The sequence below is a fragment of the Zeus faber genome (assembly GCF_960531495.2).
Source record: "Zeus faber genome assembly, chromosome: 20".
Lineage (NCBI taxonomy): Eukaryota > Metazoa > Chordata > Actinopteri > Zeiformes > Zeidae > Zeus > Zeus faber.
The window spans coordinates 5,222,886-5,244,189 of NC_137207.1; the positions used below are offsets into that span (position 1 = coordinate 5,222,886).

Consider the following 21,304-nt stretch of genomic DNA (forward strand, 5'->3'; position numbering starts at 1 on the left):
AGACCTTTTCACTGTCTAAAAAACGGTCGCCTGACATTTTTTGACTTTTAAGCCCTGAACCCTTTTGAAACTTTTTTTTGAAATTTGAACATAGAGATTTTTTTTTTCTATTTTACACATTTCTTCATATCTTCATGTTTATCTTAATGCTAACTGATTCGAAAAAAACAAAAACATGTCAGTGACCCACTTACTTCACGGTGAATGAAGTCTCTTTATCATTAACGTTTTTCACACCAACCCACCGGCTTCAGGGTTTAAACTGGGAAGCTTTGCATTCTTTATTATAGCCTTTTCGTCGATTGCCACATTGACAATGACCGCTTTTTTTTGTATGTTGTTTTTTTTATTTTTTTAGAGAGAATTTCGAGTCCGAGGAGTCATGGAGCTGAGGGTAGGAAACAAGTATCGTCTTGGCAGAAAGATCGGGAGTGGATCATTTGGAGACATTTATCTCGGTAAAGATGTTAATGGGAAGTTTATTTTGCGTGTATGTTATATGTGTGTTTAATGAGTCTGTTGAGTAGAAATTGTGATTCTATAGCGCCTCCTCCGTCATTGCTCCCGCCAGGTGCTAATATCGCCACCGGAGAAGAAGTGGCCATCAAGCTGGAATGTGTGAAGACCAAACACCCACAGCTCCACATCGAGAGCAAGTTCTACAAAATGATGCAGGGCGGAGGTGAGCGGAAAAGGGAGAAGGTTGAATAGTTAGTATTTTACTTTTAGATTAGCTTTTTGCTGGATAATAACTTTCTAACTCTCACTCTCCTGTCCCTTCCCCTCGCCTCAGTGGGAATCCCGTCTATAAAGTGGTGCGGGGCAGAGGGCGACTACAACGTGATGGTGATGGAGCTCCTGGGACCCAGCCTGGAAGACCTGTTCAACTTCTGCTCGCGCAAATTCAGCCTGAAAACAGTCCTGCTGCTGGCCGACCAGATGGTGAGAGGGACACACACTCTAAACCTTGTTTTTACCTAATTTATTCCTGTTCTTGTGTTGAGTCGGTTAAAGCCCAAATGTATTTATAACCTCGCTACCTAAACACTATATACCCATACCAATAACTCATCCTGTGCATACGATCACATTTTTATATTCTGAATATTTTCATATAATTTACTATTTCTGTTTACTATTTTTTTTTAATTTTATTTTTTCAGACTGTTAATCTGTGAATCTTTTTTTGCTTAAATACACATCGTCTGCAGAAACATACCATCTTCACCTTGACAAATTCTTTGTACATGTAAATGCACCTGGCAGAATAAACTCATTTTGACTCTGATTCTGAAAAAAAAAAATGCTTTTCATGTATCTATCGTCTTATGTCATCTCGACATACTGTAAAGGACGTGGCTATTTTTAGTTGTGGATCATTTGAAATTAGAATGGCAATTCTCCACTAAACCTCCGAAACTTGTTCCTTAGATCGAGGCAACGCCTAAATCCCTACATGGTGTCTTTAACCGCGCAGCCTAATCATAAAAGTGGTCTCCAATCTGGGACTTGTCAGCTCCCTAAAGCCTGTGGTGTCTCTCCCAAGCCTCCTTAACTGTCACATATTATGCATCTCTCTAAATCTGAGTATTTGTTCGTTCTGGGGCCACTTCCTCTTTCTACGCCTTTGACCGCTTACTATAATCCCCTGCCTCTCGCTCTGTTCATCCTCTACTCTCTCATCCCTATCTTTTGCGCTACTACCCCCTTATCCCTTTTATTAATTTCCATCTCGTCTCTCTTCCTCTTTGTCTCTCTCCCCGACTCTTCCCCTCGCGCCGCAGATCAGCCGCATCGAGTACATCCACTCCAAGAACTTCATCCACCGAGATGTGAAGCCCGACAACTTCCTGATGGGCCTGGGCAAGAAGGGAAACCTGGTCTACATCATCGACTTTGGCCTGGCTAAGAAGTACCGGGATGCCCGCACGCACCAGCACATCCCCTACCGCGACAACAAGAACCTGACCGGCACCGCCCGCTATGCCTCCATCAACACACACCTGGGGATCGGTAAGGCCCGGCTCATGGTGCATGTTGTCATGTTTTCTCCGGTTTTATAGAACCTACTCTTTGACTAGAATGTTTAGACATTCCGCAGACTGCCGTGAAACGCTCTTGAGATTTCAATAAACAACCATTCTTTGTGCTATTCGGATTTTTCTATTATTTTTCTCCTTGGCATTTTTTGGGCTAAAAGTGTCTGACCGACGACAACCGCTGAACCCGCGGACATGGTTGAGGTCTCATTAAAATCAGGACATATCAGACATCTCGTGGTTCAAATTTGATCCATACCGATCTACATTTGGAGCAGGAACTAGTGAAAAACCGATTAAAATTTACCGGCAGTAGCAGAAGGTTTGCGCATTGCCGAGACGCCAACGTTCTACTACATCCGGTCGGGCGGTGGAGCGAGATTTGAGTTTGCGGAGCGGAGTGCTTTATGACATCATCATCCAATTTGTTATATATGTGCAAAATGTGTTCTCTGGGGGGGCATTTGCATCATGTGTGCTGTAGACTCCGTCGGTCTGTAGTGGTTGCTTCGGGCAGTATCTGCTTGGTCGAGACAAGCTGACACAACACCCAGTTTATCATTTGATACTTTATCTCTTTTGCCTTTTTTTGTAAATAAACGCATTCTGTTCGCATCTTACCCGGTGCCGTGTCCCTCCTTATTTCGCAGCATTCAAGCAGTCATAACTAGGGTTGGGCACCAGTTCCTATACGATCTGTATCTACCGGCTGTCGATTGAAATATTTTCCCTTTTGAGAGAGACATCAAATCTTATAGATAAAAAGGAAAGAACACAAAAAATAAAGAAATAAAAAATATATAAAAGACATAAAAATAATAAAAAGTCAGTGTTTGAAGTGATGCAGAAAAATATATCCTTTTGGGTACTATAAATTCCGCTATTTGCTTATATTACTTATTATGCCTATAGTAAACAACAAATATTAGAACATATTGCATTGTATGAACAGCAGCATTGTGTGTTTGGAACAGCAGTGGAAGTGGCAGATTTCACACCTCCTGTGTTCCCGTCCACAAAGACCTATGAGTTTCAGGTCCCAGAAGACCAGAAGTTGAATGAGAAGATAGGTACTCTGACTATGCATGACTGATACCGTTTTCACACCAAAACTAGCGGGTTCCCATTGTAAACGATAACATAAAACTGTAAAACAAAGTGGTTTGAGCCGTTCAAAAAAATCAGATCGTTCATGAACAACCCAACACTACAGTAGAAGCAGCATGGAGTATCCATGTTGCTGGGGCGCACCCATGCATGGATACTCCATACTGCTGGTGAGCACCATGCTGCCAGTGCTGCCGGCTGCCCTAACCCTAACCCACAGCGGGGAGCGGGAACCGGCTTGGGGCGATGCTGGAGTGACTCGGAGCCCGGTGGAGAGCATGGGGGTTCTCCGCTATGCTCCTGCATCGCGACGCTAAGGTGGCCAAAATTAGCGGGTCGACCCGGGTGTCCTGTTCACATCAGTGCCGGATCTCAAATGACCCGGGGCTGAGATCCGGGTTTTTCATTTCCCACTGATGACAAATTCTGGATTTTACCGGGTGTTATTGGGTTTTTGGTGCGGTGGGAAAGCGGTATGAGTCATGTTGTGGACTATGTATTTCTTGCTTTAGGGGAGTACATTTGTTTCACAGTTTGAGCATGATGTTTTGTCGATGGCTAGGTTAAACAAAGTGCATCCAGACAAATATTTTATTAACAGCTTAGTTGTTTAATGCAGAGTTCAGCTCATGTGACTCTGGCCTGGTTTTCCACTCGCGGACAGGTTTTTGGAGATCGCCGGGCAAAGCTCCAAAACGGTGGAAAATCATATCGCACTGCTGTGAGTGACAAGCATGTGGTGTGAAATGCTCATAACGCGATCCAACTGCTTGCTGAGTGCTCGCAGATGGTTCACTGATAGCCGTGAGATATCAAGCATGTTTAATATCTGGTTGTGTCAGGATCGAGTCGGGAGTGACACAACAAGCTACAGTGTGTGTGTGTGTGTGTGGGGGGGGGGGGGGACAGATGGGCAGACGGAAGTGCACAGAGCAGCAGCCAGAAACACACAACATACCAATTTGACTTTTCTTCTCTAGGTTTTTGGTAATTAACGTCATGTATAAACATTGTCCTATAATTACACTTAACAAACTGTAATGAAAAGCCAGAAAGTGTTTGTGATCTTGAGTAATCATCCCATAATAATTCTAATCGCAAATTAATGTTAAAGTTACATAAATGTTGTCTGCATAACACTATAGACAAATAATCTACTAAACTGGATTTTACCATTGTGCATTACTAACTTAAAAAGTACAATAAAGTAGTAATTACAAATAACATGTATTTATATATTTTTAAAATTGCATTAATTTTTTATTATTGTTTTGAAACATAATTACAAAAGTTATTTTTGTTATTTTTACAGATGCTGAAAAATAGCCAAAAATCTAAGACAATAAAGTAGCCATTGTCCAAAAATCCAGTCGTCGAGGTCGGTCACAATATTAAAAAAAAAAATACTGAAGAAAAATCTGATGAAAAAAACGCTAATGGAAAAACTTTCAATGTAAGTGTTGATTCCCCATACGTCTGTGTGGGGGGGGGGGGACAGATGGGGAGACGGAAGTGCACAGAGCAGCAGCCAGAAACACACAACATACCAATTTCACTTTTCTTCTCTAGGTTTGTAATATAGTTCTTTATTTAAATTCTGAAAACCACAAGACTGCAAGATTCCCGATCACAAGACAGAAACTTGTGGAGTGTGAACAGTACAGCGATCTGACAATTTTGAATGTGGTGTAGTGTGCCCATGGCATAAGAGGAAATAAGATAGGTATCGGATTGGTATTGGTATCGGCAGATACTCAAGGTTGCAGTGTCGGTAATGGACATTAAAAAGTGGTATCGAGCCATCCCTATTTCTGACATCATCATCCAAAATTATATAAGTCCAAACTTCATCTCTTGGCAGTCATTCACATCCAGCGACTTGCACCCTGTGGACTACATAGCGTTTGCTTCACGTAGACAGACAACCCGAGCCAATGCAGTGTTTAATGGGAACTTGGAAAACTGTAAACTGTGCTGCGTTAACAAAACCCTTAAAAACTATAATCAGTCGCAGAAGGTATTTTTGCACTGCAGGAAGTTCTAAGAACCTTTGTTCTTAAGGGACATTCAAACTAAACAACAACAGAGGAACATTCATTGACGTACTGTAAGTGCACGGTGATTGGTGAAATTGAAAAAACACATGAAAAATAATATACTTTATTTAAAGTATACATGTATTTATTCATACAGAAATTATTTCCAAAACATTTAATTTATATAAAACAAAACAGCCCACTATCACCCGGACCTTGACGTGGACATGCCAGACTCGGACCGACCCTCGGTCACGACAGGTTTTACTCGGTGCGACAAGTCCCATCGCCCTGGGCGGCGACTGGTTCCCAGCAAGGGGAGAACACAGTGGATCACCGTTATGGCATTGTGCAGACCTCGTATCACAGTGTGGATAACCAACGCTGAGGTAACATATATCAGCCTCTGAGAGTAGAGCTGTATTACCACAAGCATTACGGTGAGTTATAGCAATGACAAACCCTGGTTTACAGCTACATGGAGTCAGCTACTTTTTGTAACTTGTGCTGCGTTTCACAGAATCCGAAAAACTGTAATACGTTTCTAAAATTACTAAACTGGACCCCATGTATTGTTGCCTGCAGCTGTATTTATTATTATTATAAGAAATTTGTTTTAAAAAACTGTCATAATCTTACCGGAAGTAGAGGAACGTTGAGACGATTTGATTAGTTTCAGGAGCAGGCCGCTTTGTGACATTATAACCCCATGTTATAAAAGTCCGGTTTCCATCTCTGCTCATTCGCATTTGGAGGGTTACACTGTGTAGACTGCATAGTGGTTGCTCCGTGAGACAAGCAACCAGGAGACAACAGCCAATGCAGCGTTCAAGGTAAACTTGGAAAATCGTGCTGCATTTCCGAGAACCTGTATAATTCTAATACGTACCTAACATGGCTCAACTGGACCCTGTGTATTGCTGCCTGCAGCTATATTTATTATTAGGCAATAGCCTGCAGGCCTGGAACCCTATTGTAATTGTATGGCAGCCTCTTATTGTTATTGTAATAGGACAAATGAGGAAAAATTCCCTGAATTTTGAAGCCTAAAACTACCTGGAAAACCTACTCCAGCATAACACACAAACACGGTTACGTCTTGTTTGAACCACACTGTCACAAAGACCTCATGGTTAAAGTTTCATCCAAATCGATCCACAAATTTTGAGCGATTTTAACAGTATAGTATAGTATAGTACATCTGATGCTGAAATATGTCCAACCCGGCTAAAACTATCTGGAAGACATACTTTGGCATTAGCTATGAACACTGTTGAGGTGTCATTTAACCCGCAATCTAACAAGGATCTTGTGGTTTAAATTTAATCCAAATCGATCAACATAGAGAGCAGATATTAGTGAAAAACGGAACAACTTTGACCCGAAATATTCAGCTGGTCTTAGTTAACTGATAGGTGACATGTTTCATTCTAAAATGAATGAGATGATTATTTACAGTAAGGCGCGTTATGACGTCATTATTCACTATAAATGTACGGATTCCGATTGACAAAGTCTCGTTGGACCATGTACAGTGGGTGGTGTGGAATCGGTCACTCTGTAGTCTTTAGAGGTTGCCAAACGATCAATTTACGTGTATATTTATATCGCTCGTTACCTGGTAGATGTCAGTAGATCTGTTTTTGTGATTGATATTTTAAATCCGTGGTCCACATTACTTTGCCGGATTTATGAAAAAAATATTAGAAAATTGTCCTTGAAATGTCATCCGAGCGTCCCCCGAAAACACTGTAATGTGCGACTCTGTGATGAGTTCAAAATCCAAGGTGGCGTCGGGAAAAATAGAAGCTGTGCAATACCCACAGAAATATCACGTTTGTTCAAGTTCAAGTTCAAGAGATTATTTGTCACATACATATACATACGTTCATACATATATGCAGTGAAATGTCATGACACCCGGTGATTACGCACAATAAGCTCTATAAATACTAAAAAATACCAAAATGTGCGTAATCGACACAAGGTGCTCGCGCAGGCAGCCGCAAGGGGAGGCGCCACAATCGCGATTCTGGGTCCTATAATTATATAATAGAATTAATTGACTGTGTTGTATTAAACATGGATATAAAACAAGTTATAGATGGTAGAAAATGTATTAATATTCATCACAATCAAGACAGTCACTACTTCTGCATGGGAGCTCTGTGAAATGGATTTGGACTTAGTGATACTAACATACGATTTTTTTGTGTGTGTGTGTGTGTGTGTGTGTGTGTGTGTGTGTGTGTGTGTGTGTGTGTGTGTATTTTTACACACTCACATATTCAAACATGTATATGTCCACAAAGTTTGTCGAAACGGAACTTAATGAAAATGTAATCCAACTAAAAAACTAAACTCAACTTTAGTAAAGAAATACGTAAATTAGACTGCTATCCTAAATTATCGTAAATACATCATAATTGACGTACACGACACACAGTATCTACCATCACAGAAATTGCAGATGTACTTCAATGCAACAAGGTATGTTATAACAATGACAACATTTAGTTTAAAATAAAAAATAAAATACCTTTTTTGGTAATTAACGTCATGTATAAACATTGTCCTATAATTACACTTAACAAACTGTAATGAAAAGCCAGAAAGTGTTTGTGATCTTGAGTAATTATCCCATAATAATTCTAATCGCAAATTAATGTTAAAGTCACATAAATGTTGTCTGCATAACAATATAGACAAATAATCTACTAAACTGGATTTTACCATTGTGCATTACTAACTTAAAAAGTACAATAAAGTAGTAATTACAAATAACATGTATTTATATATTTTTAAAATTGCATTAATTTTTTATTATTGTTTTGAAACGTAATTACAAAAGTTATTTTTGTTATTTTTACAGATGCAGAAAAATCTGATGAAAAAAACGCTAATGGAAAAACTTTCAATGTAAGTGTTGATTCCCCATACGTCTCCGTGTTAAGAGGTTCATTTCACCAGGATTATTTACAATTTGGAGACTCCAGAAATAAACAATGTGCAGCAATGAGTTTAACAGCGAAAAACAAAATTCAGAATGTTTGCTCATGGACAAATGTGCAAACATTCAGTTTCTAAACATTGTTTTCTTTACTTAAAAAAACAACATACAACACAATGTTGAAAAACACTGTTTATATTACATTTTTATTCAATTCAATTTCTCATTTATTTTATTTTCTTAAGATTGCCATTTTAATGACATTTATTGGTTATTTTACATGTGATCTTTATAAATACTGTGATATTTGTTTACTTATTTTGTCCAACTGTTTTGGACAGCTGTTTAATAAAACAATTATCTGGGTTGTTTTGTCATTTGTTGTTCTAATTTACAAATTAATCTATTTTTCAATTCAAGCAATATCAAAACTACAAACTCAGCGATTTTGAACAATTATTTATAACTGACCTTTCTCATACATCTATGTCAAAATCATAAATTAAAATCAATGATTGATGTCTCGTTGAACTGGAAATATTTCATACGTAATGCCATAAACGTTAGATTCATGAAATTACATGCAGTGTAATTACATTATGTTTACATCTCCAGGGCGTTCTGAAGGTCAGTCAGAAAATTCTGAAAAAACAATTTAGAGATTAAAGATTATCAAGAAAACTGTAATACTTACCTAAAACGAATACACTGGACCCCGTGTATTGCCGCCTGCAGCTATATTTGTTATTATTATTATTATTATTATTATTAGGGATCCAGACCGCAGGCCCTTATTGTTATTGTGCGGGAAATAATTCTCCGAATTTTGAAGCCTAAAACCATCTGGAAAAGCAACGAACGCATAACACATGAACACGGTTACGTCTTGTTTTGAACTGCACTGTCACAAAGACATTGTGGATGAAGTTTCATCCAAATCGATCCACATACGGAGATATTATCAAAAAACCGACCACATTTTGAGCGATTTTAACATAGGCGAGCCAAAATATGTCCAACCCGGCTAGAACTATCTGGAAGTCGTACTTTGGCATAAAATAGAAACACGGTTGAGGTGTCATTTGAACCGCTATGTTAATTAAAACCACAAGGATCTTGTGGTTTTAATTTCATCCAGATCGATCCACATACGGAGCCTATATTAGTGAAAAACTGAACAAATTTGACCCAAAATATTCAGTTGGTCTGGTTAACGTCACACGTCTGGTTCTATAATGAACGAGATGAGATTTACAGTAAGGCGCTTTATGACGTCATCATATTATTTACTATAAATGTACAGATTCCGATTGAGAGTGTCCAGTTGGACTGTGTCTAGTGTTCGGTGTGGACACGGTCACTCTGTAGTGTTTCAACATTACCAAACTATGGATTTTCGTGTATATTTAAATAGCTTCTTACCTGTGAGATGTGAGACCTCTGTTTGATATTTGATATCCGTGGTCCACATTAATTTGCGGGATTAATGAAAAGTAGAATAAAAAGTAATCCTTAAAAATGTGTCAGCGTCCACTTGAAAATAACGAAATGTGTGACTGAGTGATGTGTTCAAGATCCAGCGAGGCATCTGAAAAATAGCCATGCAATTTTAATTACCCACAAAAATACCATTACGTTTTTAATGTTTCATGGACGCGTAATTTACTGAAAATGTAATCCAAGGGAAAAACTCATCAAATAAATTACGTGCTCGACACGGCACCAAACGGCCACCCTGTCACTGAGATTGCAGCTCTTTTTCCACGGACAACACGGTGAGTTCCAACAATGAGAAGCTCTGGTTTACAGACAAACATGGACAGTTGTTTTAAGGACAGGAGGGTTGCCCTATGTAGACCGCATAGTGGTTGCTCTGCAAAAACGAGCAACCAGGAGACGGCAGACCGGGGGGAGCTCATGCTACGTTGAAGTGAACTCGGAAAATCGTGCTGCGTTTCAGAGAACCTCGGAAACTGTACCACGCACCCAACACAACTAAACTGGACCTGGACCATTATTATTATTATTATTATTATTATTATTATCATCATCATCATTATTGTTATTATTATTATTATTATTATTATTATTATTATTACCAGTACATGCCCGTTCAAAAAGTAAGTATTTCTAAGACATTTTAATGTCACAGTTTAACAAAATGTCAAGGATTCAGTCCTGTGTTCCACAGTGGAAGATGAAATTGCCAGTTAAAGTCATACACCGTGGAAAGACACTCTTTGTGAGCCCTGAAGCCCCCCGCCCCCCACTGGCTCCGCTGCTAATGCATGCCGTTCAAAATGGCACTTTAACAAAATGTAAGACAACTTTGCAATAATAGATAATCATCAAATGTGAAAATATAGGTATATTGGAACTTCAGGAGGATCAGTGGAGTCCAGGTTTCTTCAGTCAATGATTAAGTCACATTTATGTGGACTGCCAGGCGCTCTGCTCGCTGCGTAGGGGTCTCCTTCTCTCACGTGCATGTGTGACTTCGAAGATCATGCTCCCGGCGTTCAGCTCTCATCTCCAGCGCTTCCTCTGCCCTTACGATAGCAATGCGCCGACATCGCTTGCCAGGCATGCATCTCGTGCTTCACATATTGGTTGATGATGTCACAAATCACCTCCCTTTAGTGGAATTAGATGATGTCACAAAGCGCTCCAACTGCACAGAGCGGCTCGCTGTTTGCTTATTTATTCAAAGTTTATTAATATTACACGTGTCGCGTGTCCAAATTGCACCAAATTCGACACTGCATGTCCTTGGGTCAGCAGCAGTACACCTGCCAAGTGTGAAGTATATTGGATGAGCAGTTGTCGAGATAATCAAATGACATACATACAGACAGACAGATTTCTAGAATTGTAGATAGGTTATAGATAGATAGATAGATAGATAGATGGATAGATGATTTTCCACGACATGCCCAAATGGAAGTGTTGATGGGATTATACACAGGATGTTGTCGTGGAATTTCAGACCTACTTCGTGTGAAGAGCTAAACTCACGTCCTAACTTTACAAACAATCTCTATTGGTTCTCAGAATACAATAATACAAACAATTATCTATTGAGATCTCAAGAGATTTTTCACAGCATATAACAAGGCAATCTGCGGAAAAGTAAACATTCTAGTAAAAGAGTTGGTTATACAGGCCGCTTGTCCTTTGGAAAAGTACTGGTGTGTGTCAACATCATATTGTCTTATCTCCACACACACAAGAAGAAGATGAGAATGTATTATGGCCTTCATGAGCTGGAGAATGATAAGCTACAGACATAACTCCAAGGGAGTCTGAGCTGTACTCCAATCCTGACGCTCCTAGTCATGTGAGCATAGTTTATAAGAACAAAGCATGTGAGCATTGGTTATATGAAGCATATATTAAATGCATAAATGATTGCATTTTTCTATCACAACGTCAAAGCATCTGCTTCATGAAGTATGGCAGTGTTCTGTCTCTTTAACTTCATTGTTAAATTAAAGTGTATTGAAATTTTCAATTTTCCAAAAAATCCACTTCTTAACACTGAACATTCAACAACATTTATGGCTACATACAGGAACAGATCACTAACTACATACGGTACGTGGCTTTTGGATGTGGCAAGTCAGTCTATTCAACTAATGAAAAGGCCTGTAAGCAAGTGGGGCAGTATGAGCCAGGCCAAACATGCACACGGGCAATTTCTAAGCGATTGAGGTGCATTTGTTATGTGTTTGTGCCTGTATACGGTAAACATACCTTGAACTTCCTACTAATTTCTACTTGTCTGATTTTCCTCTTCTCACCAGCCCTTGCTTCCCATTTTTTTTTTAATCTTTACTGTTTTCCTTCCACAGCCGCTTTCTTTCTCATCACTCCTTTCCCAGCCTGTCGGTTATTTTCCAGAGGGGGAATGAAAATCTCCTTTTCAAAAACATTCATCTCTTGATTTCAATTACTCCATCAAGTTATCCACCTGTAGCCAACATCATGACAGGGGTGAAATAAGGTTCCACTGTTTTGCAAGGGCATCAATGAGCGCAGCAGTTTGGGCTGTCCTTGAGGATTCTGGTTGGTTAACTAAATACAAGCGACCCATAGCAATTCTTTTCACCTACACCTTCATTTTGCCATGTTTCGCCATTGGCCATTTCACCATTCTCCTGCAGGAGAGAGGTCTGGGCACCTCTTGGTGGCACCACTGTTTCCATCTTCTCCTATTTTAGTTGTGATAATGTAAAGGCCACCTCCAGCCAATTTCACTATAAATATGGTTTGAATTATGTTATTTCACAGTAAGTGGGGTTACCTGCTTGGATAGTCAAGCTTGGCATTTTTAACTCTTGCTGCTAGAATCAGTTGATTGTCAAAAATGACCAGTGGTGACAGTAAACTTAATGTATTGCAAAAGGGAGTAAATGGCTCAAAAATGCCAAAGGTATTGTAGGTGGCCTTTCATTCTTATGCCTCTATCTTCTCCTTCTTTTCTTCCTCCCTCCAACAGAGCAGTCCAGGAGGGACGACCTAGAGTCCCTGGGTTACGTCCTCATGTACTTCAACCTGGGCTCACTGCCCTGGCAGGGTCTCAAGGCTGTAACCAAGCCGCAGAAGTACGAGCGCATCAGCGAGAAGAAGATGTCCACGCCCATCAATGTGCTGTGTAAAGGCTTTCCCTGTGAGTAGATGTGGTTGGTTCACTCCGCCATCGATGTGGTCCCTGTTACCCGTGGTTCTTCCAAGTGGTTTCGACCCTATAAATTGGCGCTCGCAAAACTGGCTGAAGAGAATCTTTGTGCCCCTTCACCAGGACTGAACCAAGAAGCAAACTGGAGACCTTGATTGATTGATAGAATCATTCATCCAAGTCAAAATACAATAGTTTTTTAAGTTTCAGTTGATTGGCCAAATGACACCGTGTGGCTCATGTGGCACCAAAAACAGCATCGATTTTTGATATAGATAGATATAGTCTCGTACAATGATAAAGTGAACAAACTTTATTCTTACAACTTTATTATGACATCATGCACTGAATCTTTACTAAAGCAAAGTTTGTTTAAGCCAGGTACAAGGCAAGGTCAGGTTACAAACAATGGTCACTAAACAAAACTATTTATTACATTCTACTATTGTTTTTTGACCCTATTTGCACTGTGGGTAGTCAGAGTTTGAGAGAGTTTGATTTATTAGATGTATATGTATGTGACAAATAAACCTCTTGAATCTTGAATCTTCAAGATTGATCTTCAAGATGTCCTCTGGGTTTGTCTAATATCAAAATGATTTGGCCTCTGGGTTTTGTCTAATATCAAAATGCAACTCTTTCTCATAACCAAAGCTGCTTTGTACTGTAGTACAAATATACACAAATTTTATTTTCACTCACTATATTATTCTTTATCTGTTTCTACCAGCGGAGTTCTCCATCTACCTGAACTTCTGTCGCTCGGTGCGGTTCAATGACGAGCCAGACTACACATTTCTGAGGCATCTCTTCAGAAACCTCTTCCACAGGCAGGGCTTCTCCTACGACTATGTCTTTGACTGGAACATGCTCAAGTTTGTGAGTGCTTTGTATCCACCCTTAACCTTTCTGCATGTTAATCTTTCTGCACGCCGGATGCTATTGACACTTACACCGATCAGCCACAACATTAAAACCACCACAAATAACCACTAATGTTGTGTAGGTCTACTTCCTGTCGCCAATACAGTTCTGAATGGTCAAGGCATGGACTCCACAAGACCTCTGAAGGTGTCCTGTGGTATCTGGCACCAAGACGTTAGCAGCAGATCCTTTAAGTCCTGTGAGTTGTGAGGTGGGGCCCCCATGGATCGGGCTTGTTGATCCAGCACATCCCACAGATGCTCGATCGGATCAGACCCTAACCCCGGTATGGTGTAGGTGTGGTGTGGTTTGAGCAGCCACACATGTCTTGGTTCTAGGTAATTAGGCCCAGGATCAGTGTGGATGTACTGTATACCTGGTGCTCATTAGCACAATCAACGAGCAACAGGTAAAACCCCCATCCCCACACACATAGGAGGAGCCCTTGTCATGACATGTTTTTCATCTACTCCTGGCTTGTTCCACCATGCCTACTCACTACAATAAACTTGTGTTTTCAACTCCATCGCCTGTGTCTCTGTGTCGGAGGGCCTGCACTGTGTGGCAGGCCACATGAGGTACTCCATCATGTGCTCCACATGATGTAGAAGAAAATGTGATTCATCAGACCAGGCCACCTTCTTCCATTGTTCCATGATTCAGTTCTGACGCTTACGTGGCCATTGTAGGCGCTTTCGGCGGTGGACATGGGTCCGCATGGGCTGCAGCTACGCAGCCCCATGCGCAGCGAGCTGCGATGCACTGTGTGTTCTGACACCTTTCTATCATAGCAGCATTAATCTTTTCAGCAATTTGTGCTACAGTAGCTTTTCTGTGTGATGGGACCAGACAGGCTAGACTTCAGATGGGCGCCGATGACCCTGTCGCCGGTTCCCCGTTTGTCCTTCCTTGGACCACTTTTGGTAGGTACTAACCACTGCATACTGAGAACACCCCACAAAAGGGTTTTGGAGATGCTCTGATCCAGTCAAGCCATCACATTTTGGCCCTTGTCAAAGTTGGATCCGATTCTTACAGTACGCTTGCCCATTTTTCTTGCTTCCTCTTTTTTTTTTTTTAACCTGTGCTGTCAGCATGCTTGGCATACAACACAGAGTATATATGCCATTGCATCTAGAACAGAGTTAATCTGCAAGTGGAGTTGAACTTTTCAGCCTCTATCCATTTTTCCGAATTCCAACACATCAACTTCAAGAACTGACTGATCAATTGCGAATTTATCCCACCCCTTGACAGGTGTCATTGGAACGTGTATATTCTAAGTGTCTATTCTAATCTCTATTCTATTATGTTTCCGTATTGGAGGTTCAAAGCTTGTTCCACAGGGATTTCTTCATCCCATATTTCCAAAGGCCTACGAACACTTTACAAAATTTCGGGTTCAGGGCAGGGGTGCAGGAATCGGGGGGACACCGATTTTTTTATCCCCCCACTTTCAGGTATTACGGTAATCGAACGTTGGTGACAGTGGCGCCGTTAGGGGTGGGTGACAGGGGCTTCAGCCCAAAATGTTTTATGAATAGCCCCTGTTATAAAATCGCCCTGCAGGGTCGGCTCTGTGTCCCGATCGCTCCCTCTCCGGCGGTGCCAACTGTGCCCACAGCGCCCCAGTGATGGGATGCACACAACCGGTGCGCCAAAACAGTGTGTTTTTATTTGAGATGTAGATTATTTTATTTTACTAGTTTCTTTTTGGGACAAAACAAGCACCATGATGTCTATCACTCTCTTACCCCCTCCCCACCTCCCAGCATGTCCCTCCCTACATGGTCAGTCCCATACCCATGGTTCAGTGTTGTAAAACAAATCTTTGCAGTCTTCAGTCATCCATTTTCAGTTGTATTCTAAAGATGTCTACTAACAGAGAACGGTCTTCTTCTGAGCGTTGACCTCATTGCCACAAAAATAACGGACAGGAATCTCACCGTCCTTGCTCTCTGTTGCAGGGGGCCAGTCGCACAAATGAGGACGGGGAAAGGGAGAAGAGGGAGGGGAAAGAGGGGGGGGAGCGAGCTGGAGGAGGAGGCCAAAGGGGAGCAGGGGGGCGTGTTGTGCCCCCGGGTCCGACTCCTGCCGCGGTCAACAGGGTCCGGAACGGCCCCGATGCGCCGCTCGCTAACCCGGCCTCGCGCGTGGGTGTCCAACAACTGGGTGAGTCGCATGGGGGGGGGGGGGCAAAAACAGGAAAGATGCTGTTGGGTTTGAGGTCGTGTGTGTACACACATATGGCTGTATACAATGTGAGCCCTCAACTAATTTTCCCTCCGGCCTCCTTCAAAAGCAAGGTGGGCTTTTAGAGTCAGACTTTGACTCCAGTAATAAACAGGGAAAAGTATGTAGACTGTGTTGTATTGTATTGTACATTTTTGTGTGTTTGTACATCAATGCATGTGCATTTTTTGGTTTTCATCCATGTGTTTTCAGGGAACCGCTCCCCACAGGCCGCCACCCGTGCCGAGCGGGAGAGGAAGGTGGCCATGAGGCTCCACCGAGGCACCCCCCCCAACGTCTCCTCCTCTGACCTCAACGCGCGCCTTGACCAAACACGTGTCAACCCGTCGCAGGTTCGAGATGAGGTCATACTAGGTCAATCTAGTGTTAGGGTTAGAAAACGAAAAGGCTCAAGTTGAAGTTTCAATTCAAGTTTATTTGTCATTCATCCACATACAAAGTATACGGGAACGAGATGTCGTTTCTCATGGACACAAAATACAACATAGTCACAAAACATATTATGTTGACCCAAAACACAAACACATAACACAGAAAAAGGAAAATAAGTAATAATAAAAAAAAATTTAAAAGCGTATCCAACATGTGATGGGGGGGCAGTGTGTGGAATAGTGGTGGGGTGTGGGGGTGAGGTGCTTATGTGGTTAATGGCAGCAGAGTGTTCAGAAACATGAACACAACTCAAAATTAAAAAAAACTACGAAGGCGACGTCTGTGGCATGGTGTGACTGCTGCCCTTTAAAGTGTGGTCCGCTTGTAAAGTGCGTATGTGAACAGTACACCTATATGTAAACAAATAGAATGGATAATTTAACAGAATAAAAACAGTGGCAAAGCAATATGAATTAAAACAGTGGATTATAATATCTAATATAAATAATGCAGTACAACTGTAATTTGGAAAACTGTAAAATTATAAATAATATAAGTAATGCCTAACTAGTGAACCTCAGTGATAGTTATACACAGTATAAATAAAAAGCACAACAGTGATGATAGTATAAAGTGTTGGTGCAGGGTAGTCATTCGATTATATAAACAGACCATTGCAGGAGCAGGGAGGTATAGTCCAGGTGAGTTGTGTATGTAATGTGGGGATGTTCCTGTGTGCGGGAGGGGGGGATCCAGCATGTGATGTGGGTACGGGAGGGGGCATTGTGTGGAGTAGGGATTTAGTATGGGGGTGAGGTGTTTATTAGATTAGATTCAGATTAGATTCAACTAATTGTCATTACACAGAGTACAAGTACTGAGGCAACGAAATACATTTCTCTGCATTTTACCCATCCTAGAAACTGACGTATCTAGGTGCAGTTGGCTGCCATATAGGGGCGCCAGGGGAGCAGTTTAGTGACTTGCGCAAGGACACATCAGCACGCTACCAGGAGGAGCCGGAAATTGAGCTGGCAGTGTTCCGATTACTAGATGACCCACTCTACCTCCTGAGCAACGGCTCCCCATGGTTGTGGTTGATGGCAGCATGGTACTCAGAAGTCTGGCAGCTTGGAGGAAGAAGCGGTTGCACAGCCTTGCAGAGATGGTTCTAATGTTGCGAAACATTCTGCCTGATGGCAGAGGGGCAAACAGGCTCTGTGAGGGGTAGGAGAGGTCCTTCATGATGGAAGAGGCTCTGCGTGCACAGCGCCTCTGAAAAATGCCGTGGATGGAGGAGAGAGAGACCCATATGATCTTCTTGGCTGTCCTCACTATGCGTTCCAGGGTCTTGCGTTCTGATGCTGTGCAATTCCCAAACCACACAGTGATGAAGCCAGCCAGAACGCTGTCCACATTGCCTCCGTGGAGAGAAGTGTGTCAGGGACCTAGTTGGGTGTCACTGTCGTTGGCCTGTGGTCTTGTAGTCTTTTGAGGCCTGGATGCTCAGCCACATCGCTATTGTCCTCGGTATCGCAGAAGTTTAGAATCTTCTGTGCATACTGGTGTTCTGCTTTTCTGATGACACGAGAAAGCTCAGCCCTCGATGACCTGAGAGCTACTCCATCCCCCGATCTGAAGGCTGTTGCTTCATAACAGTGACATCCTCAAAGCACTTCTAAATGTATCCAGTCACAGTCTGTTTATTCATCTACACACATGTGCTGGCCCTAGGTAGCTGCCTCCCTGAATATGTTCCAGTCAGAGTTCTAAAAGCAGTCCTGCAGGGCAGGTCCTGTGTGCCTGCTTGGAATGTTTCAGCAGTGATATCTATGCCAGGAGTAGCATAACAGATAAGTGGTCTGAGTAGCCAAGGTGGGGGTGGGGAATCGCATTGTATGATTCACGGATCTTGGTGTGCACTATGTCCAGTATACTATCCCCCCTTCTGGCAAAGTTCACAAGTTGGTAGAACTCGGGTACTACAGTCTTTAGGTTGGCATGGTTGAAGTCCCTGGCTACAATGAAAAAAACATTGGGGTGGGAGGTTTGTTGCTCGCTGATGGCGCCATTGAACTCGCACAGCGTCTCGTTAGCATTAGCGCTCGGGGGAATCTACACCACAACCGTGGTAATGGTGGAGAATTCCCTCGGCCAATAAAACGGCCTGCACTTCACTTCTTTTGAAGAGTTAACGGTTGTGACCAGATGTCTATTCGTGCTCACTATGGTATTCTGAAAGACTTGAAATAGGAACTTTTGAATTTTTCACTGTAGCATTATCAAGGGTATCGATTATTTTCCAGACAGTGTTTTTCCAATGTCTGCACAAAAAACGTGTATTCTTATGCAGATTTTTGTCGATTTTGGCGTATTTTTAAACTACTGCATTTACAGTATAACCCTAACGCTGTCTCCTATCTGTGCCCTTTTAATGGCCTTCTTATGTCTTTCTTCAACATCCCCCACCCAGGTGAGCGTGCCATTTGACCATCTGGCAAAGTGACCCCTACCTTCCCTCGAGCCACCCCACTGCTTACTGACAGGTATGGAAATTTTAGAAAGAGATGCAAACCACCTCCACACAGCAACACGACTCAAGGGGGGTTCTATGGCTGTTTATTTTTAGCAAGTACCCAAGAACTGCCCTGTGTGTGTGTTTCAAAAGTACCTCCTATTTAGTGACTTCAAGTTCCTTCTCGGATCTTTTCTTATTACCGACGTGATTGTTTGCACAAAATTTCTTACTATATATTTTATTCAGAAGTACAGTATATGGAATTATATAGACATATGCTCTGAAAACGTTCATCGTGCTTTAAGATATTGTAATGAGTGTAAAGTCAGACATTACACACCTCGGCTTTGTTTCACAATTTATTTATTAAGTTACTGATGCTGCGGAATGAATGAATGCATACACCAGGAAAAAGTAACACATTTTGTCCCTTGTTCCCTGTGCTTTGACAGCAGTTGCAGGATATCACATGCACCTTCAAGTACTTCGAAATACAGTAGTCAGGTGAAAACGTGAATGGATCGAAGAGGATGAAATGGATGAAATGGATGAAAACATATCAGAAGTGGAAGGTCTGGAGCTGCCAAAGGGAAAGAAGGTGCCGGCATGTCTGTGGGTACACTGCTGCCAGGAGGGGTCCATTGGAGAGCTACAGGCTAATGATGCAAGATGGACCCCAATAACACTTGCCGGGATCTCGTTGATACTGGGGAACGCTTGTTAATACTGGATGGGGCCGCCCATCTCCGAGACCCCTCTTGCAAAAAAAAACGACATTACAATGACATCAATGTGCAAAAAAAAAAAAGGGACTCATTTTAGTTATCCTGTCACTGGTTAAGATTGCTAAGGTGACATGCGTTTAAAGCTGAAAATGTAACTGTTTTTCAATCCGCTCATGTGCGAGAGCTACCTTTGCTGCTTTTGCTGTCCTTGATCATAAATTAATATATAAAAAACGCAGTTGAATGTTGGGCTCGATGATGGCGAAATAGCCCTAGGTGAAGCCAATGAGACAGTAGTATGACACAAAGAGAGACGGAAAGGTGGAATGAAAGGGGTAGAGGGGAAGTTGCCGGAATGGTGGCCGTGGGGAAGGTGCGTCGATGTCCCGATATCAAATATTGTTCTTTCTGTTGTTTTGCCAATACGTTTACCTATAGGATAGGAGGGGAAGGGGGCAATCAAGCAGAGGAAGAGGTGGAGGGAAAGAGATGGAATCTATACTCACCAATGCTCCGTTTACCCCTAGTAAAGCCACGTCTAAAAGGCTTGAGGCACAATCAACCTAACGTAGAGGGACATAACAAGCATCGCCCCAATCACATAGTCCTTGCAATCCTCGCCTGGCAGACTGCGGCTTTGGTGTAAATGTTTATTCCCTAGCAGTCCTCTTAGCACACACAGAAGGCTCCTGGTTCCCATCCTCCATGCGGATGCACAATAGGGTCATGTCATTCGGGAACGTCAGCAACAGGAGCTTGGCCAGTTGATTTGCGAGGCAGTTTTAGGTCAGGAGAAGGAGGGTATGCATTGAGAAGACGGTGTGTATGATATGATCCAGCCTTAGTCAAACTAAAAAATAAGATTGTATGGTATTGCAGCTAGTCTGGTGTTCACTTCATGTAGTTGTTCTTTTTAGTTTTACTCTGTATAAAGTAATACAGGGATGGTGGACCACGTGCCCATGCAGTACTCGAAATTTGCCCTTTTGAGTGCCAAGATTGCCAAACGGCATACTCTTGGTGCCACCTGGCACGTGCAATCCCTGATGTACTGTACAGTATGTTAATTCCTTTTTGTGTAAAGCCAAAATGTGATATGATTGTCTAAAAATACCGTGGGGCAAAGGAGAAAAACTGACTATTTATCTCTGGAGGTCTTGAAGGGGTGGGCTCACATTTCAAAGGCTGAAAAATGTCCGCCTTGCAGACCTGGGTCAAATTGTAACAGAAACTAGTTTTGCAGGTTTGCTGCACTGTTAAGACAACCACAGCAAACGATAGGAAGAGTATACATTTAAAGGACATTGGATGATTTAAGTCCCTTTGTCCTGAACCTAACTTTGTTTTTTCTTCTCCCAGACTCAAATCACTTGTTATTGCAACGAAATGACATTTACCCGTGCTTGCTATCGCTTGTTCCTAATGTTGGGGAAACAAGTCCTCGTCAATGACCTCAGCCAGAATAGATAGAAGATAGACTGATATTATTAAAATGTACATTTCTTCTACAAATTTGCCCGAGGCCTGCTTAAGTGTAGGCACGTTACTATGGATGCTTCAGAGGGGATGGGGCCACCTGTCGATCTGCTGATGTCTTGTAAATAACCTTAACATAGCTATTAGGCTTTATTACCACAGTATGATATTTGTGTATATTTTATGAATCAATAAAGATATGCACAGTGTATAATGGCTTACACCT

General features: G+C 41.9%; 1 protein-coding gene across 1 annotated transcript; it reads left to right on the forward strand.

Annotated features, from left to right (window-relative positions):
- Positions 1-382: 382 nt before the first annotated feature.
- On the forward strand, positions 383-18,865 carry csnk1e (casein kinase 1, epsilon; the record flags this gene model as incomplete). Its single annotated transcript, XM_080021683.1, has 9 exons — positions 383-458; positions 572-682; positions 794-942; positions 1,785-2,013; positions 12,631-12,801; positions 13,541-13,689; positions 15,702-15,906; positions 16,180-16,319; positions 18,833-18,865. 9 exons carry the CDS (start codon positions 383-385, stop codon positions 18,863-18,865), a joined length of 1,263 nt encoding a protein of 420 aa, XP_079877809.1.
- Positions 18,866-21,304: the final 2,439 nt, after the last annotated feature.